Source organism: Temnothorax longispinosus, chromosome 8 (assembly GCF_030848805.1).
Source record: "Temnothorax longispinosus isolate EJ_2023e chromosome 8, Tlon_JGU_v1, whole genome shotgun sequence".
Lineage (NCBI taxonomy): Eukaryota > Metazoa > Arthropoda > Insecta > Hymenoptera > Formicidae > Temnothorax > Temnothorax longispinosus.
Window position 1 is genome coordinate 15,079,693 of NC_092365.1, and position 22,620 is coordinate 15,102,312.

General features: G+C 39.8%; 2 protein-coding genes across 6 annotated transcripts; both read left to right on the forward strand.

The window, feature by feature from the left end:
* Nucleotides 1-4,102: 4,102 nt before the first annotated feature.
* LOC139818206 (adipokinetic hormone/corazonin-related peptide receptor variant I-like) lies at nucleotides 4,103-11,084 on the forward strand. Of its 4 annotated transcripts, XM_071786807.1 has the most exons (9): nucleotides 4,103-4,754; nucleotides 7,532-7,807; nucleotides 7,932-8,080; nucleotides 8,227-8,332; nucleotides 8,422-8,629; nucleotides 8,808-8,931; nucleotides 9,178-9,310; nucleotides 9,822-9,987; nucleotides 10,252-11,084. In XM_071786807.1, the coding sequence occupies exons 2-9, from the start codon at nucleotides 7,532-7,534 to the stop codon at nucleotides 10,362-10,364; spliced, it is 1,275 nt and encodes a 424-aa protein (XP_071642908.1). In that variant the 5' UTR covers nucleotides 4,103-4,754; the 3' UTR covers nucleotides 10,365-11,084. The 4 variants fall into 4 exon arrangements, with proteins under 4 accessions (XP_071642908.1, XP_071642907.1, XP_071642904.1 ...); XM_071786806.1 differs by lacking the exon at nucleotides 9,822-9,987 and having other exon boundaries at nucleotides 4,108-4,754; XM_071786803.1 differs by lacking the exons at nucleotides 4,103-4,754; nucleotides 10,252-11,084 and adding an exon at nucleotides 6,406-6,563 and having other exon boundaries at nucleotides 9,822-10,230.
* Nucleotides 11,085-11,220: 136 nt separating this feature from the next.
* Nucleotides 11,221-21,878, forward strand: Tsp (Thrombospondin). 2 transcript variants are annotated; one of them, XM_071786799.1, is made up of 16 exons: nucleotides 11,221-13,486; nucleotides 13,897-14,064; nucleotides 14,148-14,374; nucleotides 15,182-15,929; nucleotides 16,026-16,211; nucleotides 16,278-16,363; nucleotides 16,667-16,730; nucleotides 17,612-17,822; nucleotides 17,994-18,122; nucleotides 18,441-18,717; nucleotides 18,823-18,975; nucleotides 19,309-19,681; nucleotides 19,896-20,246; nucleotides 20,387-20,617; nucleotides 20,783-21,295; nucleotides 21,557-21,878. In XM_071786799.1, the coding sequence occupies exons 1-16, from the start codon at nucleotides 13,411-13,413 to the stop codon at nucleotides 21,676-21,678; spliced, it is 3,915 nt and encodes a 1,304-aa protein (XP_071642900.1). In that variant the 5' UTR covers nucleotides 11,221-13,410; the 3' UTR covers nucleotides 21,679-21,878. The 2 variants fall into 2 exon arrangements, with proteins under 2 accessions (XP_071642900.1, XP_071642899.1); XM_071786798.1 differs by having other exon boundaries at nucleotides 15,182-16,211.
* The last annotated feature ends 742 nt before the right edge of the window (nucleotides 21,879-22,620 follow it).

Genomic DNA, 22,620 nt, shown 5'->3' on the forward strand with positions numbered 1-22,620 from the left:
AAAAGAAAAAGAGGGAAGATATGAATCATATATGCAAGTCCAGCGAACAGGCTTACTTACTTCAGATTCAAATGCAAAGATTACAATGGACCTGTTCGTTTTAGCTTCTTGCACGGTTCATCTTTTCTCTTTTTCTTTTCATGTTGGAGAGAAAAGAAGAAAAGATGAACTGTGCAAGAAAGTTTAGCTAAAACAAATAGGCCTAATGAACTGCTGCACCAAGTACACTAGAGATGTTTATCGATATTCGATATTATTTTAATTTCGATATGAAAAAATTTAATAGAAAAAATATGAATAGAAAATCGAATAAATAATTTTTATTGGCGAACATGTCATTGAATATTTATTAAAAAGTATATATTTAAAATAAGAACATTAATGTACATATATGCAAATTCTTACTACTTAAGTCCCGGTTTACATAGGTATTTTAAGCCCTAAACAATGGGTGCGTTCAGGAGACCCAACTGTTGAGTGAGCGTTCAGTAATTCTTTAATATGATTGGTTCTTGCCTTTCGTTCTTATCCGGATTTAATTGTAAGTGTAAAAACCAATCATAATAAAGAATCACTGAGCGCTCACTCAACGGTTGTGTCTCCTGAACGCAGCCAATAAGAACTTGATTAATCATAGTCGATCGTACTACAATCATAAAATATTTCTTTCTCAATCTTCATTGTATTAAAAACAAAAGTATTGTAATAAAGATTTTTTTTTAAGTTTTTATTAAAAATAAGGATTATTCTCGATATTTTATTCGATATGTTAACTGTTGATTCAATGTTGATATGATTTATATTTTTAAAATTGACAAATATATTCAAACACAATATTTTTTTTCGATATTGACATCTCTATCAAGTACATACCAACAGAGAACGCACAATTTCTCACTGAGCGACTAAAATGGCAATTAATTGTGAATTGTGATTGGTTGGATCCAAAGGTAAGAACCAATCACACTCTATTGTTATTTAGCTCAGTGAGCGATTGTGTTCCTGGATCCACCCAATAAGGGCCAGTTGTTCCAACCTACTGGTAAACTAATAGTTAAACCATATGTCTATCTTTATTTAATTTGAAAGAAAAGCAGAAACATATATGATTTTACTATTAGTTAGTTTACCAATAGGTTGGAACAACCGGCCCTAAATCGAGTGAGACCCAATTGACCACGTCGCCAATTGGCTGATTTAAAATAAAAATTTCTAATTGGCTGGTCCAGTGGAAAAGCTCTAGGCACCGGGTGCTGTGATTGGCTGTTGTCAAACGGGACGCTCTCGTATTAGGTGATTCTCAAGCCATCTACGACTAATTAGCATCAAGAGCAGCACTGGGCATAGGCGGGAAGTGCGAAACTCACTTAGATATAACGTGATATCAGAAATAAACGAAAATTGTAAAAATTGCAATTCCTAGAAATTTAAATTTAAAAATTTTTGCACAAAAATCTAAATTTACGAAAATCGATAAAATATCAGGAAAATATGAACGGCAACAAGATGATTGCACTACTTAAAATTCCAAGAATTTTCTAAGATTTCCAGAAAGAATCACAGAATTCGAAATTTTGAATCGTAAAAATTAAAAATCTTTAAAATCGACGAAGTATTAAGAGAACATAATTGGCGGGGAGGTAGCACTATCTAAAATTCCATTAAATTTTAATATTTCCAAGAATTTTTGGTATTTCCAGGAATTTTCTACATTTCTAAGAATTTTCCTTCCAAGAATTCGAGATGTTAAATTGCAAAAATAAAAAATCTTGAAAATCGACAAAAATTAATAATGGGATGAAAAGAATTTAAGTATCGGAAAAAAGGAAAGAGAAAAGGATAGAATAAATAATATTTCATAGCTTTTCTAAAAACTATAACTTTATTTTTCTTATTTTATAATGGTATTAAGAATATCATTATAATTAAATTTGAGTTTAATTATGGTTGAAATAATTAAATTAAAGGCAACAAATTGGTTTTAATCTTTCAAATTATCGCCAAAATTAACAATCTTAAATAAACAATCGAAGAAAAGTATCAGTATACACACATACGTGACGCATACATATATGAATCTACTATTAGATGGAACAGAGTAGGCATCTTTTAGACTTTCTTTACTAATCAGGGCAGTGCATGATCACGTAACTTTTTTTCTTAGGGCAAAAACGTGAAAAATGAAAAGTTTTATGTGAACTCATGATCATGTAACTGGACGAAACGTGGAAACGTGATCGTAAAAATAATAAAAAAGTTCGTGCAGAATGGATAGAGCGAAAAGCGAAAAGTTTCACATAAAATTAACATGTGATCAGTCTCCTGGCACAAATATCGAGTCACGTAATTGGGCTTGACGTAAATTCTTTCTTTAATAAAATTGTTATCTTTAAGAGATTCCCAGTTAGGAAGATATATTTTAAATATGATTCAAGAGATAACGTAATTAACTTATAAACGTATAGTTACACATTAATACAATATAATAGAAGTAACAATGTCGAATATATCTATATAAGATGATAATAACAATGAAACATGCTAAATTCATTTTTATTCGAAAAATATATATATTATATGTGTACATATCTATATTTATTTTGTTACAATTTTATGACTTATGTATATATAGGGTCTGTGTGTGTGTTGTGTTTTCTATTGCTAAACTGACTGCACTCGTTCAGAGTTTATCTTTTTTACTCCATATTGGAAGGAAAAAGATAAACTCTGAACTAGTGCAGCCAGTTCAGTAATAGAAAACAAGCCCATAATAGTTAATGATATCGATTAGAATTTGATTTTTGCGTATAAAGATTCGAGATTCTGTTTTCTATTGCTGAACTGGCTGCACTAGTTCAGAGTCTATCTTTTTTTTCCAATGTGGAGTAAAAATTATACATTTTTAAACCCACCAAGATAATAGAAGATATCAATATGTATGTAATAATTAATTTAAAAAAAATTAATGCAAAAAACTTGGCGCTGCTAGATTTCAGATATAATAAGATAATGCAGACAAATAATGTTTTAATTTAAACCGGAACATGACACCTATATACGTACCGTACAGGCTTGTCATATTTATTTATTTAAGATTTTAGTCATACTTGGTTTAGCAGCCCCAAGTTTTTTTGCATTAATTATTACATCACACACGGTGAATGCTCTGGATTTTGACTCTAACTTTTGTTTGTGATGTGAATGCGTTACATCTTACATCACACGGCAAATGCTCTGAATTTTAACTCTAACTTTAGACTTCAATTTGCGTCATACTATTTTTTTATTCTTCTTTTTTATCTTATCGTTATTCATGTTCACGTATACTTCATGTGCTGATTTAATGCGTTTAGGGTAGAAAATTTTCCTGCAAGCGGTCAGCGACATTTAGCTAATCTTTGCGATTGTTAGCACCTCCCATGAACGTTTTAGACTTATACTAAGCTGTTTTGACGGGAAGCAAGTTACACAAGATGGAAATTTCGAAGCTAATGGAATGTGCCATTCCATTAGCTTCGAATCAGCGCCGAGTTTATACATGTAGCTCATTCACATGATTTGACTTACTATCACGTTAACTATTTCAACGTTACTGTAACATCGTAATTGCAATCCTGTTGTCTTTGACCTCTGTACAATAATATTTCAGCATATATAAAATTGAAAGTAAAGACTTATGTAAAAATTAAAGTAAAAACTAAATTGTGATAAAAGAGATTTAAATGTGTGTACAACTTCCGTAAGTTTCTTAAAGTCTTGCAACGCAAGATACTTTATTCTCGTCGTTAGAAATACTGTAACATTGTCGTTAGAAAGCCAGTGAGAAATGATGGCGTTAACTAACATCTATGAGAATCTACAATGAACCTCCGAAGATATATTTTCGTTTCCCTAAATATCCATGTACCTATATCCGCGTACGATTCATTCACGGTTGGTCTCTCTACCTCCTCCGCCACGAGTCGTCACTCCGGTTACACTCCGGTTGTGTGCTCGACCGACGGCACGTTAGTCTTATCAGCAAAGATTTGACACTTGACCCTTGACGCTGACCTAAGTGTTGGCGGGTAAATCGCGAGCATTCCGCGGGATCGGCAGTCCCGCGTTGATCATCGCGCGCTTAATTATACTGGTGCCGAATTCCGTCGTCTGGCAGCCGTCGATCACGTGCAGCATCATCCGCATACGCGATCGCATCCCCCCGCGTTACGCGAAAATCGCCGATACCCGACTACGGCGCGTCCGACCGCGACGTAGAAGGTGACCGATAAACTCGCCTCTCCTTTTTTTCTGCCCCATTTTTTTTGCGTCTCGCCGCGATACGAGATTTTTTCTCGGCTGTCGAACCGATGTGTACGACCAGCGTACGCGATAATCCCAGTCATCCCAGTTTAAGAAAACAGATTGAGGCCACGCACGTGGAGAATACGCGCTCGCGGTTGTCGCAGGTGCACTCGCGCGAGGGTGAGACGGTGCGCGCTTTTTTTCGGATTATTCGCGAGAATGAGATAATTGTGGCAGAAGTTCACATTTCCACGAAGAAGCTGTGCTGAATCAATTAACAATCGCAATTTGTTGAAAGCCAACCGACACTTTGCACCGACGCGACGGAACAATATTAATCTTACATTGTCAGTCATAATTATTAAAAGTTGTAAATTGCGGTTTACAATTTGAAATCTGGAGTTAGAGGAACGTCAAGTTAACGGACAAGAATAAGTTGAAGTTATAACGAAGCTGCGAGATTGCATCAAGTAAGGAGTTGTTTATATCAAATTAAAATTATTTGGTGATTCTTCTCTTTTCTCTCATCGAAAGAGACATGCGATTTATGTACGTATACGTACAATTTTTTGACAAAAATCAGATCTTGGAGATAGTGTTTCTTTTTTATATTTGCTGGAAATACAAGTAAAAGCTAGAAATATCCCCAAGAGAAGCCGAAGGAAAAGTTGTACGTAAATCGTATTGACTTCGCGTCGTAGTTATCTATCATCACTTGTTAGGAGCAAATCGTCACAGACGCCGTTGACGTCGTTTTGTCATATCGCAGTTATTCACTGTTTCGCGAAAACAAATAACAGCGAATTATTCTCAGAGACGCTTTCATTAGAAATCTCATTAGAAATGACTTTCCTCAATTTCGGGAATGATAAATCATGCCCATATCGATTCGCTGCCGCTCTCCTATTTTTTTTACGACAAACACACTTGATTTTTAAGTAATTTCTTCTTTATAATTCGGTATCTTTCAATATTACTCGCGCAATTACGTCCCAAATACGCGGAACATTAATCAGGTTTCATTGCCCGACGAATTACATTATATCGATACGTCGATACGTGAGTTCATATACGAGGGAGGATTCTTAATTGAGTTATATCAAACGACCTTATTCGATAGAACCACATCCTGCGCCCGTCGTTTTACGTCATACAAAATCCGTTATAAATTAATAAATATCCTCTATATAACTGTCGAGTTACTTGACACATAATTACTAACATAATTTTGTTACAAGCTTAAACGCGCGCTTTCTCTGCTCGGCCTACTTAATCTCGTGTAAACAAAGCTCCTAAGGTCTAATCTAATCAAGGCGCTCTTGGACGAAAACATCGTACGCTGTTCTTCTTTTTTCGCGAAATAAAATTGCTTAAACAATCGCGATTATTCCAAACCGAAATCGAGGCAGATCAGTTAGCGCCGTATATCAATCTCGTCCGCGCATTCGCGCCTGCGATATATTGTGAAAATAACGAGAATCCAGATAAGGGTCGCGAGACAATTATCGGCATCCGCCGAGGAAAATTACTTTTCCCCCTGACATATTGAAATCTCTCATCGTTTCGCTTTATATGGACTCGGCACATTCTGCGTCGTACGTATTAAAAATCATTGGAATCTTTTCAGAAAATATATGCTCTGAAAACGAGTAACAATATTCTGCATTTATAATTTTACTTTAAACCTCACGCCGACCTTGTGTGGATGATATTACGCTTAATAATGTTTATATACTTAATAATGTTTTTCAATCACTTTCCTGCGGCATCTACGTATATCCTCACGGCATAGTATAAGTGCATTAATTCTACTAAAACAAGCGTAATTATATCGCTTGAATCCCGAAAAAAAACGCCCGCCACGATTAAAACGAAGTTCATTAAATTAACTGAAGAAAAACAACTCGTTAATGATATCTTAACGTGTTCCCCCGATGCACTTTGTGTCTCGGGGCCGAAGTTTAGTTCCGTATTTCTGCTCATGTTTAACGTATGATGTAAGATGTAAGGCGGATTTGGTACTTTGGAACGCGATCCACATTGGTGTTTTAATATCAAGATTTGCGCAGCAGTGCGGAATTGTATAAGAGATAGGGGTTCGCTTTCTCTAATCTCCCGTCTTATTTTTCGCTTCTTAATATAATAAAACGACTCGGGCGCGGCCTTAGCCAGTTCTCAGAGCGCCATAAGTAACAGTTCGTAAAACAGTTGTACAAAAGGTAGCGGACTAATTCGAGCCTCAATATCTACGACACGCTCGGACCTGCGCTGAAGCCTCGGTATGTCAGCGAGAAGTAAAACGAATCAGTATTATAACGCACCCCGCACGATGAGGGTTCATTGTCAATAGTGCGCAGGGGCAAAACGATTACGAGTAGATCGCGATTGACGGATGTCGCGAAATATATTGTTTTGCACTCGGTACGCTCTGCCACGCTGATTTACGATGTAAATCAAGACTTACGTGGTCATTCAGCACGAAACATTGCAACGTGAAAGAGGTTTCCACCCTCGATTTTTCGCGTAAGAACAACAAAATGATATAAACGCCTCGTAAAGCATATTTCTGTTTGAAAATTATTTTTCTTTTTGGAGCATTAGGTATCTATTTTATATTTTAATATCTTTTTTTACGGATAACTAAACACAGAAGTTGATTTTGGAAGATGAAAGATTTTTGCGGCAAAATTAAATTATGTTTACGAATAAAATATAGCCGATAGAAAAGAACGTTAATTTACTTATTGACAATGATGAAAAAATATCATATTTAAAAGATCTTTTTTATATCTAAATCTTATTTCTTTTCTTTGACCGCGTTTATCCATACTTTATATTGAATCGCAAATCGCTTCTCAATGCAATGCAACCCTTTGAACGTGATGTAACCTTGTCCGCTGCGTTAAAGGCTAAACACAAATAAACACGGTCTGGCAAACATTCGTTTCGACTAATTGCTTCCGCTGCGATTGTTGCGTATTTTGCTGGAACAGACTCTCTCTAGATGCATTAGTCCGATCTATTATTTCCCAAACTTTCCGAGCTAAAAGTGTGAGCATTAGATATCTCGACTCGAATTCACGTTGTAGCAGATATTATAAGTTTTATATTACATTATTCTTCAACATTTCTTTCATTATTTTATAAAATTTAGAGTAGGGAGAAATACTTTTTTTGCAATTAAAACAGGGAAATAAGTGTTGCAAAAAATATCTCTTTTAACACGATCGAAATGTGACAATTTCAGATGATTGATAATTTGATCTTCAACGACATGGGGAACATAATGCAATTAGGCGAGACCGAGGACGAGGAGAGCCTCAAGTGCAACGACACGGCTCACGCGGAACTGCCAATCGAGTTGCGCTTCAACGACGGCCACTTGGTGACGATAATCACTTACAGCATCCTCATGGTGATATCGGCCATTGGAAATATTTCCGTGCTGACCATAATAAAGAAACGAAAGTCCAAGTCCCGGATACAGAACCTCGTGATGCACCTGTCGATCGCTGACCTCTTTGTAAGTAAAACAACTCGGACGCGCAAAATAACTTAATTACGATAAAATGCGATCATTCGGCTTGCGATTTAATTTGATTAATTAAACTAACACGAGACGTGTCGTTATCTTTATCATCGTCCAGGTGACATTCCTGATGATGCCGTTCGAAATCGGATGGGCGAGCACAGTGTCCTGGGAGGCGGGAGACGCGATGTGTCGCATAATGGCTTTCTTCCGGACGTTCGGCCTGTACCTTTCATCCTTCGTAATAGTCTGCATAAGCATAGACAGGTCGGCACAACGATACCGTATAATCGCGATCATTCCACGACGCGTTTCCTTTCTTCGGTTGATCGAACATTTTAATGTTAACACGATTTGCGATATTTAAGATGATCGCACATAAGACTGCGCGTTCACGTAGCTGCGTCTTTCAGATATTACGCCGTGATGCGACCCCTCCAGATACTAGATGTTCACAGGAAAGGGAAGATACTTCTGATGCTCGCGTGGATTGGTTCCGTACTTTGTTCCCTGCCACAGGTGCACTAACTTTTATACCAAACAAGCATGAAATGGCATTTTTCGCTTCGTGAATGTCGTTAAACAGCGTATGTCTCGTTTCCTCGTAGATGTTGGTGTTCCATCTCGAGACGCATCCGAATCATACCTGTTATACCCAATGTATAACGTTCAATATCTTTCCATCGTACATGCACGAAGTTTCGTACAGTCTGTTCGGCATGGTGGTGATGTATTGGTTCCCCCTGATCGTAATATTCTACACTTATACCAGTATTTTCATGGAGATCTGCCGTAGATCCAAGGAGAGGAACGAAGGTACGGCCGAATGTAATTTATCGCGTTGTAAAAACGCAAAAAATTATTTGGAAAGCGTGTAATATCGCTATTTCTGATTTTATTTACAAATACAGATCTAATGGTATGTTGTTCAATACTCGATAATGAATGAAATAATGCGCGCGATTGCGATACATTAAACAGGGATTCTTTGCAGACAGAATACGTCGTTCCTCGAGCGGTTTCTTAAGTCGAGCGCGAGTGCGCACTTTAAAAATGACGATAACCATTATCGCCGTCTTCCTTATCTGCTGGAGTCCTTACTACGTGATGAGCGTTTGGTGAGTCTGCGATTACTTTTAAATTTCCGCAGTATTTTTCCCGTCGATTAAAAAGTTAATCGCGATACTGGAACAGACTTTGACATGACCGACGTTCACGGTCACAGATACCTACGCAAATTTTGTCTTACGAAAGAGAAAAATAAAGTTGCATGTTACTTGGTGTTTTTGCTGGGTAGCATCCCAGATTGATAAACTCCTCGCTACTGGATTCTATGATCTTTATCGGCGAACGCGTGCAAACAGGTACTGGATCGATCGACCGTCGGCCCTCGAAGTCGACCCACGCATTCAGAGAGCTCTTTTCTTCTTCGCGTGCACCAACTCCAGCGTGAATCCCATCATCTACGGTATCTTCAATATACGCCAAAGAAACAAGGTAAGTGTCTATCTCGAACGGATATAACGGCGCAAATTCTCAATAAAGCTTCCAGCGCGGAATCATCATTAACTTCGTTACGTATAACATTTCATATAAAAATCACGAATTGTTTAATCGACAAAGTTTTGCATAAAAGATTTAGGTATTCGACACGCGTAACGATCTTGCAGCCAGGGTTAATAAAATCCACAGTCAGTTTGAGCGTGAAATGGAACTCGATTCAGGACGAATTCGTGTAATCGTCACATTAATTCGATTATCCGCGCTCTACGTGTCGTTAACACGTTCCACGTTTGTCCATGCAATTGCAATAGATATATTTAATACAATATACCTTACGAAGGCAAGAACGAATCTATACCACTTGCATTAGAAAAAGAAGGAGATTTCCATAAATCATGTATCTTTCTATAGAAATTAATAAGCTGCAACACTTTGCTTTCAGTTCATATATTTGTATCCTACTAATACATTTAAATTAACAGTTGCCCGTTGCCTGTATTTCCAGACAAAGCTTCAGTCCTATCCTCTTCTAAGGCCCATCAATACAACCATGGAACTTCCAGTCGTCGCGTATGCCAGAGATTCCATTTTCACCGTTTTCATAATAGCCCTGCCGGTCCTCTTTAACCCTCCGACTTCATGTAACAGACGTTTATCGCATGATCGTAATGGTAATTTGTTATCTCGTGTATGGATTGATAAGTAAATCCTCCCACACCGTTCTGCATCCGCATGCTCCCACGCGCGATTAATATAACAGTGATCGCACATTGTTGCTTTCGTAAAGAAATAAAGAAAGCATAAATAATCACAGCTACAGCAATGTTTGAAGCAAGCGCAAAGACGTTTGAGAAAAATATCTGAGCTTTCAAGACGTCGAGATTTCGGACTTTCGACAGCTACAAGTTCCACGAAAATCTCTATTTTCGTTCTAGGCGCCGATGCGTACAGCCACCATCGAGACCCGGGTCACGCCGCTGTCTCTATCAGTCAAACTTCTCGATTGACAATGAACGCAACGTTCGCCGGCTCGAACAGATGCGTCTAAACCGACAGCGTTGGTCCCGCAAAATGTCCGTGTCCTTTTATACGAAAATCATGTTTCGGCATGTATAAGTATAACGCTATTACGAACTGCGCCTTACGGTCGCATCTACGGCGCCGGATACCGTCCAAACGCGAAAACGCGGACCAGTGCTATTAAAAAGTACCTGCCAGATGCGTGATGAGATTAGGCAAGATGAAAAAGCGCCTGTAATTGATCAAGTCGCGCTCGACGCGCCCGACGGCGAAGAGGATTCTCTGACGAAATTGCGCGCGACGAAGATGAAAAAGAACGGAGATTTTCCCGGGTGAACTCTGTGCACTCGTTCATCTCTGTATAGATGTATTTATTTCGAAGTTAGATAAGAATCTTTAAGAAAATTCTCTAGACTAAGTTATTTTATACGTATTTGTTACGACATAAGCAAACGTTGCAAATGCAACGAACGTGCTTCGTTGGGTATGTGTTCTTTCTTTTTTATATATATATACTTTCGCGACACAAGGTTGTGCAAACAAGTTACGTAAGCTATTTATACACCGCTTATGTTCCGTATATTTTTATAAGGAAGAAAAATGTATTGAACAAAATGCACGTGTTTGCGTTTCGCGCAAATCTCTTTCGTTACTTAAAAACCTTTAAAGGATAAGCTCGCGTAATCAAACTTGTTTCTATCTATATGTTTTCTGTATAAATAAAAAGATGAAATAATTGTAATTTATATATGACGCGCGTAATGTACAGATTCTATCCCTATGTGATCGGGTAACGTAATGCGTTACGCGATAAGTATTTTTTATATGCGACTACGTAACGATGTATTTCAGTTCGTAACAGGTAAGGGAGTGTCATCGTGTCTTTCCCGGAATCAGACGCGTCTTTGCAGCACTCGCCAGCTAAGCCTTAATTGAGTTAAATCTGCGTGACTCCGTGCCGAGTCTCGTGTATACGCAACGGGCCAGTTACATACATCAGACTCAGCCCGCACATCGTATCCATAATGTCGGTTAATTAGGATGGAAAATTGATCACGTGGTACCGGTGGCGGCCGCGCAAAGTCTCGGTCAGCATCCGACACGGCTGGAACGTAGTTAATGACGGAGACGAAATGACGGCCGCGGCCGAAGCGGCCCCTTTCGTTCCGCGTGTTCGCAACGGGGCACGTGTATCGCGTGGACGAAAAACGCGGCATGACGTATCGAAACGCAAGAGCAAAACATTCTCGCCACGTTGAAATCAGTTAAGAGCGATTATCTATCGATAAGTTTACGAGATTCCGTATGATGTTACAGCAAAGCAATCCACTCGCAAATTAGAAACGTCTGACCGATCGTCAGACATCCGACGGAACGTCGTCCGTGAATAATTGAGAGAGTTAAAAGAAATTCGCGTAGAAATTTATAATGTCAAAGTCACAAATATTTAATTTGTAAAATTCGCACATATTTGATGTCGGATATTTCTCGCGCGGATTACGATAGGTACAATCAAATTGTCATGCGTCGTTTCACGCGTTAGCGTTCAACTATATCGAATAAAAGACGCTAATTTTTCGGATAAAGAAACAATAATTTTTTTGGAGACACCGTGTATATCACCATGAAGGAAACTAGGCTTTCTGCAGCGTGTCTACGGTTTGAAACTGGTGTGGATGTGTAGGTGGGACCACTTCCCACACACGCGTAACTGGCACACCAACAACATTGTTACATACCTGTTGCAAGGTTCCGTCGCATCGGAAAGACCTAAACTCCCGTCACAGAAATCTATCGAGATTGGAGAGGCTTTTTTATCTATACAAAAAAATTAATATAAATCAATAAAAAGTCGGAGTTACGAGCGCAGAAAACTGCTATCCTCATCTTCGAATTTGCATTTGTCTGTAGATATTATCCGCGACGTGGTGACAGTTTTACAGTTGTACGTATCCTAAAATGATAATACGGGATGCTAATATGTGAGTGTATTGCATATTAATTGTTTTCGCCGAGAAGTTCCTCGTGTCGCCGTAGAAGGAAGCGTTTAATTTATATTAGCGCCGGCTCTGACGCGCCTTTCCGCTATGACTATTTCATATCGTTAAAAACAGCTCGTGGGCGGGTGCGCACAATAATGTCGGAGTAATGTATCGATGATATCAGGACTAATCATTCGGCCAGATCATACGTCAATAATACTGCTTACTCCACTGTCCATTTCCAACTGCAAAATTAATTCAATAAAACACAATTTAATAATGTAATCGAATATAAATTTTACCAAAGTAATATATGTACAAACACACAAATAATATCTTTGAGATAAAATCTTCACGAATAAACATACATCATTCTTTATTCTTATCTTTCCATTTCGTTTGTTTGCAATATTAATTTTACACTGTTAGATTCGTAGCGTCAAATTATACTCATTTTAAGTTATTTTTCACCATCCTATAGATCGCCACTGCTCCTAATCAATATGTCGTTAAATTATCTAAAACAATGTTAATATGACTAAATCAATGGAATTAAAATCATATTGTGTTAAACTAATACATTTCGACACACGGGGTAGTTAAAAATAACAAAATATTTAACTCAAGGTATTGGTTTAAAATTCATCCTTTAACATATAGCGTTTATCGCAAAGAGCCTGTCGCTCTTGTTCTATCTTCTTTTTAGAGGTATAATTACAGTTCGCAATCTTTCTAAAATAATAAAATAGTAATGATTCTGATTCACTTTAGTTCATCGGTGTTTTCTCTGCTCGCTACGTATCAGGCGCAGGTAAGAGACGAACAAAATCTCGTCCGTAAAGCCGTACTCGTGGGCGACGTATAAAGTCGCGGACGGTCCGTATCCGCGCTCCAGTCGGCGGCCGTGCCTTCTGCATCCGCGCGCGTGCCGTCGTATCCGTCAGAATCCATCGCACCGCGATCCCGAGACGAGAAAGTGGCTCGCCAAGGGGATCGCAGGAGATTCGCGTTTCACTTTCCAATCTTCGGGAATCCACCAGCTGAGGACGATACCGAATATATTCGCGCGGAGTGCATCGGGATCGCGTCAGGATGCGAGTCCCGACTGTGCTGATCCTCGGGCTGCTGGTTGTCTGCGCCGTCGATGGTAGCGTCGTGTCCGACGAAGGTAAAGGTTTCGATTTAAAAAGTGGCGAATAATTTACGAGAGCAATTTTGTATTGTCGAGGTCTTAGCGTCGATCACTACGTTGATTCCGATTCGCGTTCTCTTCTCGCGAAAATAAAATGTTTCTCCCGCTATTCTCTCCGCGTTCCTGCACTGAAGACCATTCTCGGCGCGGCGCGACAAGAAACCCGGTAGTAACGTGGGATCGGTGACCAATACATGAGACTTCTCTCAGGTCACTCAACTATTGTATTCTATCGCAGAATTCTTTATATTATTTTTTTTATGTATATTAAACAACGCAAATAAACTACAATTTCCTATTGATTAACAATTGAGCGATTTACTCAACGCAGGATTACTTTTACTTATGCTGTCTTCTCCTTTTTTTACCCTTCCGCCGTACGACAGCTCTAACTGCGAGCCTACAGGACGCGTGGTACGAAGATGAGTTCATTATCGCGTTATCCAACATCAGAGACAAGAGGAAGCACTCCGGCGGCTCGCTCGAGACCCTGCTGGCTGTGAAATATCGAGAACCGAAAATGGTGCTCCTACTCGATCGACGGACGAAGCGCGGTGAGTCCAGAGGATCTTCCCGCATCGCGATCCCTCGAGCCTCCGCATTTACAATTACTTACAACTTCAATGTTCCATTCCAGTTATACTCGAGAGCATGGATGATACCGGTCGACGCAGTGCCTCGCACGTCAACGTGGACAGCCTCGCGGTGAACACCCCTCTGAAGAGTCTGATTATCCTGGTGCATCAGACGCAGCCTAATTCTCGCATGGACGTGTACGTCGACTGCGTTTACGAAGGTTCTATACCGCTCAAGCAAACCTTCCGCGACATAGCCGAGATCGGGGACCAACCGTTAGTGGAAGTAGTAAGTTTTCTTACTTTTCACAGAATATTTTCCACAACAATCTTACAAGCTTATGTAAATCTTATCGTTAGACATATTATCCTTAGTGTTAATTCGCGCACTTTGCCGAGAAACTATTAAGAACGCGTAAACGCGAACACGTCATCCGAAATTGCTTTTTTTAACGCTAAATCTAAAAATAAATTTCTACTTGTTCCCGCAACTTTAATTTTGCCCGATATTATTTTTTCCCGGCTGCTACTTTCTTCGCTCACGATCGTACAGTATTTTCTTATTTACGTGTTGTTCGTGACGTCCACAAACGTGGGACGACGTCTTTCCAAATATGGTTGACGAGACCTAAGCTAGTTGCTTCTGTTACGTGCACCTGGTTGGCTTACCCAACCCAGACACAACGATCCCTGACTACTCGGATGAATTGAATTCGTTTCAATGAATTATTCGCGCCCTATTTCTGTCACTGGCATTATTACATTCCGACTTTATGCAATGTCATAATTCCACGACTTAACTTTCTATTCTCGATAATTCTTGTGGACTTTTATATTTCTTTTTATTACGAAAATAAAAATTATTCTCCGAATTGCCATCTTGATTTCGACAGCAATTTAACAGTATTAAAAATATTGATAATTACTTCGGCTATATACGTTATATATAGTTTTTAATTGTAGATTAAATGCACTAATTGTGTGTGCAATTTATTCTTATTTTTATTCAACTGACAATTCGTTAAATTAAAATTTATTCGATTAACAATAATATTAATTCATTATAATAAAATCAAAATTTCAAATTTTCTTTTAGTTTAAAGAACGAAAATGCCGAATAAAAGTGTATCAGCCTGCCACCATCACTGAGGTGCTGAAGAAAGAGCAATGTCCCGATAATTTAGCCGAAATGAAGCAGCCTTCAGTATTCGATAACCAACCGAAAGCACAACCTATCGATTCCGAGGAAGACGATCAAAAGAAATTTCCCGATCGACCTGACGGGAACGAATCAAGTGACGGAATCGACGGAGGGGGATCGAGCACATCAGATCATAACGGTTTGCCGTCTTCCAGTAGTCCGAAACGTCCCTGGGATCATAAGAAACCTTCCGACAAGAAGGATCATCATGGTCGTCCGAGCGATCGACCCAAGAAGAAAGATCACTCGGGTCGTCCAGATAGCAAAAGCAAACCCAACAAACACGATCCGCACGACTCTGCCAATCCGTTTTCTCACCCCGGAAAATCGGGCGAAACGGACGATCTTGACTACCCAGATGGATCTCAACCATCGTCATTCACTCCTAAGGGACATCGACCTAAGAGACCACATCAATTTGGACCACCCACTAAACGACCCGATAGTCACTCAAATTCGAAACCCAATAAATTGAATCCATCCGACTCCGATAAATCTGGAGCTGGATCAGATGAGTCGGACGGTCTTGATCCAAACGGATCTCGTCCTCCACCGTTCACGTCGCAGCCTCTGCATTTCACCGCGGCACATCGTCCTACTAAACGTCCTAAGATACCTGGGCTCGCTAAACCCGATCACTCAGGTTCGAAGCCCGACAAACCGAATTTGTTTGGCTCTGACAAACGACCTGACGGATCGAGTCCATACGATTCTAATAAGAATCCTTCCCTAACGCCAGATGGATCAGACGAGACTGGATCTCCCAACAGTTCCAAGCGACCTGGTCGTAGTCCGTACTCCGCTGGTCCAGGTCAGGACGGATACGATTCGAATCAGACGGACATGCCGGACTCATCGGACGAATCATCCGGCAAAAGAGTGCCCAGGAGAGGCGACATCGGGATCCAGAGTCTGGACGAGAGAGGTGGGTGAGATGAACGGACGTTTAAGTTAAGTTGTTTAACGTGTTCTCACGGCAAGTGTTTTCCAGTCTGCCAGACCGACGATCAACTCGTGAAAACCTTGAACGAATTAATCAACGCTACCAAGCAACTTTGGAGGGAACTGGAACTGAATGTGAGTTAAAGCAATAAAGCAATTTCTTCATTGTATGTGAATAAAAATCTTCGGAGATTTCAAATTAATATTTTGATAATATTAGAATAATATATATATAAATACGAAAAATCTTAAAGCGTTATATTTCTTCCGATTATATATAAAATAAAAATGTTTTTTTTTTTAATATAAGATTACATAAAGGGTATGTTTTATTTTTTATTATTGAATTATTTTGGCAGAAGAAAGTGCAACGTTATTCGATTATAAGAAAAAAAATGCGTGCAACTTGAAGGACTTACGACTCTTTCGTTTTTGCAGAGGATGGAAACCCAGCATCTTCGTCACTTGATCGAAAACTGCTCGGCGTGTCGTACACCCATCGGTGAGTGACGTTCCGTCGTATTGAAAGGACACGTGCTCGAAAATAACAGTTCTTTTAACTTAGAAGCTAGCCAAAACCGCATCGTAATGCCAGTTTGAATGAATCTTATTAATCTATCTCACGCGCGTCGTCCTTCACGCCCTCGAAACTTTAATCTGTACGTGGCAATTGTCAGCGGAGACTACCTATTTATATGCAATAGTTGTATTAAACAATCTTACAACGCAATAAATGCCTGTTGTTAGAAAAAAATTCAACTTTGTTGTGACTCTTGTATTCTTGCGCAATCTAGCACGTATATTCACATGTTTCTTTCGATATGTGTCCCAGTTAGCGGGAGCTTTTACTTAAGCATTTAAAACGTGATATTTGTAACCATAAAGATTAAATGTCGCTAATTTCTCCGAGCTAATAGTTCTTCGATGACAAGTTTACAATTTATACAAAGATCCTGTTGCAGTATAATCGAGGAAAAATTTTACTTGCTCTGTCTCTCTCTCGCTCGCTCTCTTCTCTTCTTTATTTCTTCAAATAAACGTTTCGATGTTCTATCATCAGAAATTGAACTAAAATTAATATAAAACAGCTTTGCAACTGCGTTATTGTTATCCCTCATTACATTGTTCTTATTCTAAAATCTAAAGAGATAAAGAATGCGCACAGGATCCGCGACGTCGATCTTAAGTCGATCTCTTTAAGCACTTAACGTATATCACTTGCACGTGCACGTACGACACGCTGGGCCGTCGCATAATTTTCTGGGCCCGCGCCGGGCCCGCTCGACGACGCGCACGGCGCGTATGGGAGACCGGCTGTCGAAAATCCCCCGAAAAATTGGCAATTCACTCGTCAATCGAGCCGTGATCCCGGTAATTCCGTAGTGACACCGCCGCCGTCCACGTGCGACCATAACTCCCCGTGCTACCCCGGCGTCGATTGCCGTAACACACCGAGCGGACCCCAGTGCGGACCCTGTCTTCGCGGTTACACCGGAAACGGGCGGGTCTGCTCCAAAATCAATGTCATCACCTGCATTCAACGGCCGTGCTATCAGGGGGTGCGGTGTTACGACGACAACGACAATGGTTACAGGTAAGAGATTGTCACTAAATGTATAATGATCGCGCGCTCTCAAATCCATAGAATAAGATGAAAGGTATAAGACTGATGAATTGAAGATGATACCTTGATGATGATGACAAACATGTAATGTAAATTTCACGAGGACGTCTGTCACAATTTGATTTATAATTCTGTTTTCAGATGCGGCAGATGTCCAAGCGGATACGTCGGCGACGGTGAAAGATGCGAAAGGATGAGAAATCCCTGCGACCATCACCCCTGTCATCCGGAAGTTAAATGCTACCCCACTCACAGCCCACCATATTTCAAGTAAATGTCTCACGGGCATATTATTAATTTTTGAGATAAATTCTCTCTGTGAAAGCACAAAATTTTATTTTAAGAGAGAAACAACTCGTTTCTCATAATTATGTAATTAACAAACTTTTGACGTAAGATTTAGCATATAAGAAACGATATAAAAATTTAATGTTCGTGTCTGCTTAGCTTCGCAATTCTTCATCGAGTTTTCTATATATATTTTTTCATATGACATAGAATATCATTCGAGTTTCGCGTATCTTTCATCGTGTGTCACGTATATCGGGTGTCATCGTATGGTTCTGGTTAATCTCAAATGTGATACAGATGCGGCTCATGTCCATTGGGATACGTGGGTAACGGCACGTCCTGCCACGACGCGAACGAATGCGAGCTGGCGCGACCCTGTCACCCTGGAGTGCGGTGCATTAATCTCCATCCTGGATACAGATGCGACCGATGTCCGACGGGTTACACGGGACCCATGACGGAAGGCGTCGGTGTCGAGATGGCCAGGACGCGGAAACAGATCTGCCAGGACATAAACGAGTGCGACACCAACAACGGCGGATGCGATCCCCATTCCGAATGTATTAACACGGAGGTGAGAAATTTACGAAGATTTTTCAACTCGTGCATTTTAAAAAGAAACGCTAGGCTTTATCTCGTTTTGTGTGTTTCAACGATATGTTACTCTTCGTTCTTAAAGGGATCCTACAGATGCGGCCCGTGCAGAGGCGGCTATATCGGCAATCAAACGTCAGGATGTCATCTTCAGCATGACGTCTGTCCGGACATGGTAACGGTTTGTGATGTTAATGCTAATTGCATCGCCAGGTACACCAACGAATATGTATGCAAGGTAAGCGTCCCCATCGTGTATCGTGTATCATCCAACGAAAATTGTGCCGAAAGCTCGAGATTTATATAGCATTCCTGGCTATTATATATAATAATATTTTATTTAAATAAAAAGCAAAATATCACAATGAGAATTGAGAAATATTAAATATATAAACTTAGTGGAATAAATTCAGAAAAGACTTTATTTAGAAGAATTAGCGGAAAATGATTGTCTCATCTTTGTAGTTGTCTCTAGACTTTTATAATTTGTAAGTAATTGCTATTTAATTATTAGAGTCATCCAATTTTATTGTTAATTAAAACACCATCTATTTAATCGTATCTTTTGCAGTGTCGCGTCGGCTGGGCCGGAAACGGATATAGTTGCGGTCCCGACAGCGACAGCGACGGCATCCCCGACAGGAGCCTTCGCTGCCACGACCGTCGCTGTCACGCCGACAATTGTCCGACGGTGCCGAACAGCGGCCAGGAAGACGCCGACGAGGATGGAACCGGCGACGCTTGCGACGACGACGCGGACAACGACGGCGTTTTGAATCTGTCCGACAACTGTCTGCACATTTATAATCCGAACCAGCTGGACAGCGACAGCGACAAGATCGGCGACGCCTGCGACAATTGCCCGTTGAATTGGAATCCGCATCAGGAAGACTACGACGATGACGGATCGGGCGACGCGTGCGATCACGATCTGGATAATGACGGTATAATAATTTAAACGTTGAAAAGGAAGTCCGGATTAAATGCCGAGTAAAAAGACATAACGAAAAATAAGGAGAAATGCCGATTAAAAAGTCACGTTCCACATATCGCTATTTTACGTTAGAGAATGATTATTAATTGAAGCTATCGCGACAATCCCTCTCTCTCTCTCTCTCAACGCGCGAATAATGTCGCTCATAAAGGGATATCGTCCAGGTATATACAACACTCAGGACAACTGTCTCAAGATAAAGAATTCGGATCAGCGCGACAGTGATGCGGACGGCATCGGCGACGTCTGCGACAATTGTCCTGCCATTAGCAATCCCGACCAAGCGGATATTGATGCCGACGGCGTCGGGGATGTTTGCGACACCAACGCGGATCGCGACAGGGACGGCGTCCAGGACGACAAGGATAATTGCCCGGACATGCCGAATCCCGGACAGAACGACGGCGACCACGATGGCTTCGGCGACGAGTGCGACGACGACATCGACGGGGATGGTATACCCAACAGGAGCGATAACTGTCCTTACGTCTACAATCCGGATCAACGTAGCACTCGTAAGTTTTTTTAACGGATTTTTTTCTAAGAGCGTTTAGATTGTAAGATCACAGGATAATAATGTCGTCTGTGAAAAATTATTATTAATTGTTAGTTGAAAAAAAGGACGTGGAGATTAACTTCCATATTTTGTACGTAGACGGCAGAGGCATTGGTGATGCATGCTGGAACGACAACGACAATGACACGGTTATCAACATCGAGGATAATTGTCCTAATAACAGTATGATATGGGCGACAGATTTCCGTAAATACACCACGGTCGCTCTCGATCCACACGGTACCTCGCAGCAAGATCCCGTGTGGAAAATTCATAATCAAGGTGCTGAGATCCAACAGACTCTTAACAGCGATCCCGGAATCGCGATAGGTAAGTCCATATATCTCTATTATAAAGATATATATACCTGGTATCATATAAATTAAATTCAACGGATGTAAGAGATGAGATCTTAATTAATTATTAACTAGTTCTATGAAGAAATATTCATATTTTCGTATATCCTTTTTATATCCGTCTTCTTTGTCTACAAAGGAGCGGACGAGCTGAGTAACGTCGACTTCGAAGGAACCTTCTACATTGATAATCACGACGACGACGATGATTTTGCGGGCTTCGTCTTTTCCTACCAGGATAATCGACATTTTTACGTTGTTTATTGGAAGAAGGGAGAGCAGGTCTATTGGGAACCGGCTCCATTCCGTGCCGAAGCAGATCCCGGGATTGTATTGAAGCTCGTCCAGTCCGAGACCGGGCCGGGCGAGATGCTCCGAAACAGCCTCTGGCACAAGGAGGACACACCCAATCAGGTGAGGGTCCTGTGGAAGGACCCGAGGAAGTTCGGCTGGCAGCCAAGGGTGTCGTACAGGTGGCATCTGTTGCACAGGCCTAAGATCGGCCTGATCAGATTCTGGTTGTATCAGGGCACGCAGCTGGTAACCGACTCCGGGAACGTGTTCGACTCGACTCTGCAGGGCGGTAAACTAGGTGTCTATTGCTTCTCGCAGGAGATGATCACCTGGTCGGATTTGATGTATAGGTGCACAGGTAAAACGAGCAATTTTTATGCAGCGCAAACCTAACGCGTCATCATCAGAGACTTAAATTACTCATATCACAATTCAATTAAAATTTAATTAAAAGACATTGATGTAATTTTATTCAAACAAGTTAAACTAAAATGTGATGTAAATTTAACAGAATAATTGAAACGGAGAAATAATTTACTTGGAAATTCCCAAGATATTTTAAGCTGAAAATAATTACAATTGTGACATTTACAGACGAAGGTTCAACGTTATTTTTCAGATACTGTGCCTCAACCTGTGTGGGATCAGTTACCTGATAATTTAAAGAGGGAGGTTCAGGCGGAGATTGCTTCCAACTACCAACAGCAAATAATACAACGCAGAATGAATTACGACTTCTAAAACAGGCTCTCGATGATTTACCGTAACAACGAGTAAATGAAGAACGCGAGGATCAGATTTAAATCTTCATAATTTTAATTTTAAAATAATCGAGGAGCCACGAGCGAATTATAATCTACTATAATAAAACGTCAAAATATGCGTATTTCTGACGCATTTCAATAAACTTAATTTACATAAATTTGAAATTTTATGGTAAATTTTGTATATTTTATATATATATATATAGATGTCTTGTAACAAAAAGATATTTAATATTTCATAAAATGACGAATATATTTCTCCTACTTAACCCATTAATCAATTTTTATTGTATTTAGAAAAGTTGTATTATCTCAGTTTCGCTAAAAATCAAACGTACTTACCTTGTGCAGACGTAGAGAATAATACGGAATCACGATATATCGATTAATATGTACGTTAACTGTAGTCTGAGATGTATGGAATCGTAATGATTTTAATGACTTTTTGCATTTATTTGTATCTCTCTAAGGTGCAACTTGCATAAAAATAATTTTCGTATTTAATAGAGCAAAATAAAATAATAATCGTCAATACTTGAAATGCACCGTTATTCATTTTAATCGCTTCACTTGTCCAACGTGTGTAGCATCGAAATATAACAAATAACAAGTTCAACATTAATATTCTTCATATTTCACCCCTGAAAAGATAATTAATAAATGTTAGTGGGATAGGGCGCAGTGGGCAAACGATGCAGAAGACGACGACGTTATTCTTCGATTAAACAATTTATTCGTACGAAAATGTCAAAGAAAGATACGACTATTAATAATTTAACGCTGAATCATCCGATCATTCTCGTAACACGTCTAACAGAGTATGTTTTACAGATTTTCACCGACGAAACGACAACGGCTAGAATTACATGCGAGGAAACGATTTAAGGATAAAACTTAAAGAGAAACTTTTAGCTTTTTG

Coding starts and splice junctions, on each gene's coding strand:
- LOC139818206 (XM_071786807.1), top strand. CDS start 7,532: ATGATTGATAATTTGATCTTCAACGACATGGGGAACATAATGCAATTA. Junction 8,630..8,807: donor ATCCAAGGAGAGGAACGAAG/GTACGGCCGAAT, acceptor GATTCTTTGCAG/ACAGAATACGTCGTTCCTCG. Junction 9,311..9,821: donor ATATACGCCAAAGAAACAAG/GTAAGTGTCTAT, acceptor CTGTATTTCCAG/ACAAAGCTTCAGTCCTATCC.
- Tsp (XM_071786798.1), top strand. CDS start 13,411: ATGCGAGTCCCGACTGTGCTGATCCTCGGGCTGCTGGTTGTCTGCGCC. Junction 13,487..13,896: donor TAGCGTCGTGTCCGACGAAG/GTAAAGGTTTCG, acceptor GCCGTACGACAG/CTCTAACTGCGAGCCTACAG. Junction 18,976..19,308: donor CCAACGAATATGTATGCAAG/GTAAGCGTCCCC, acceptor TATCTTTTGCAG/TGTCGCGTCGGCTGGGCCGG.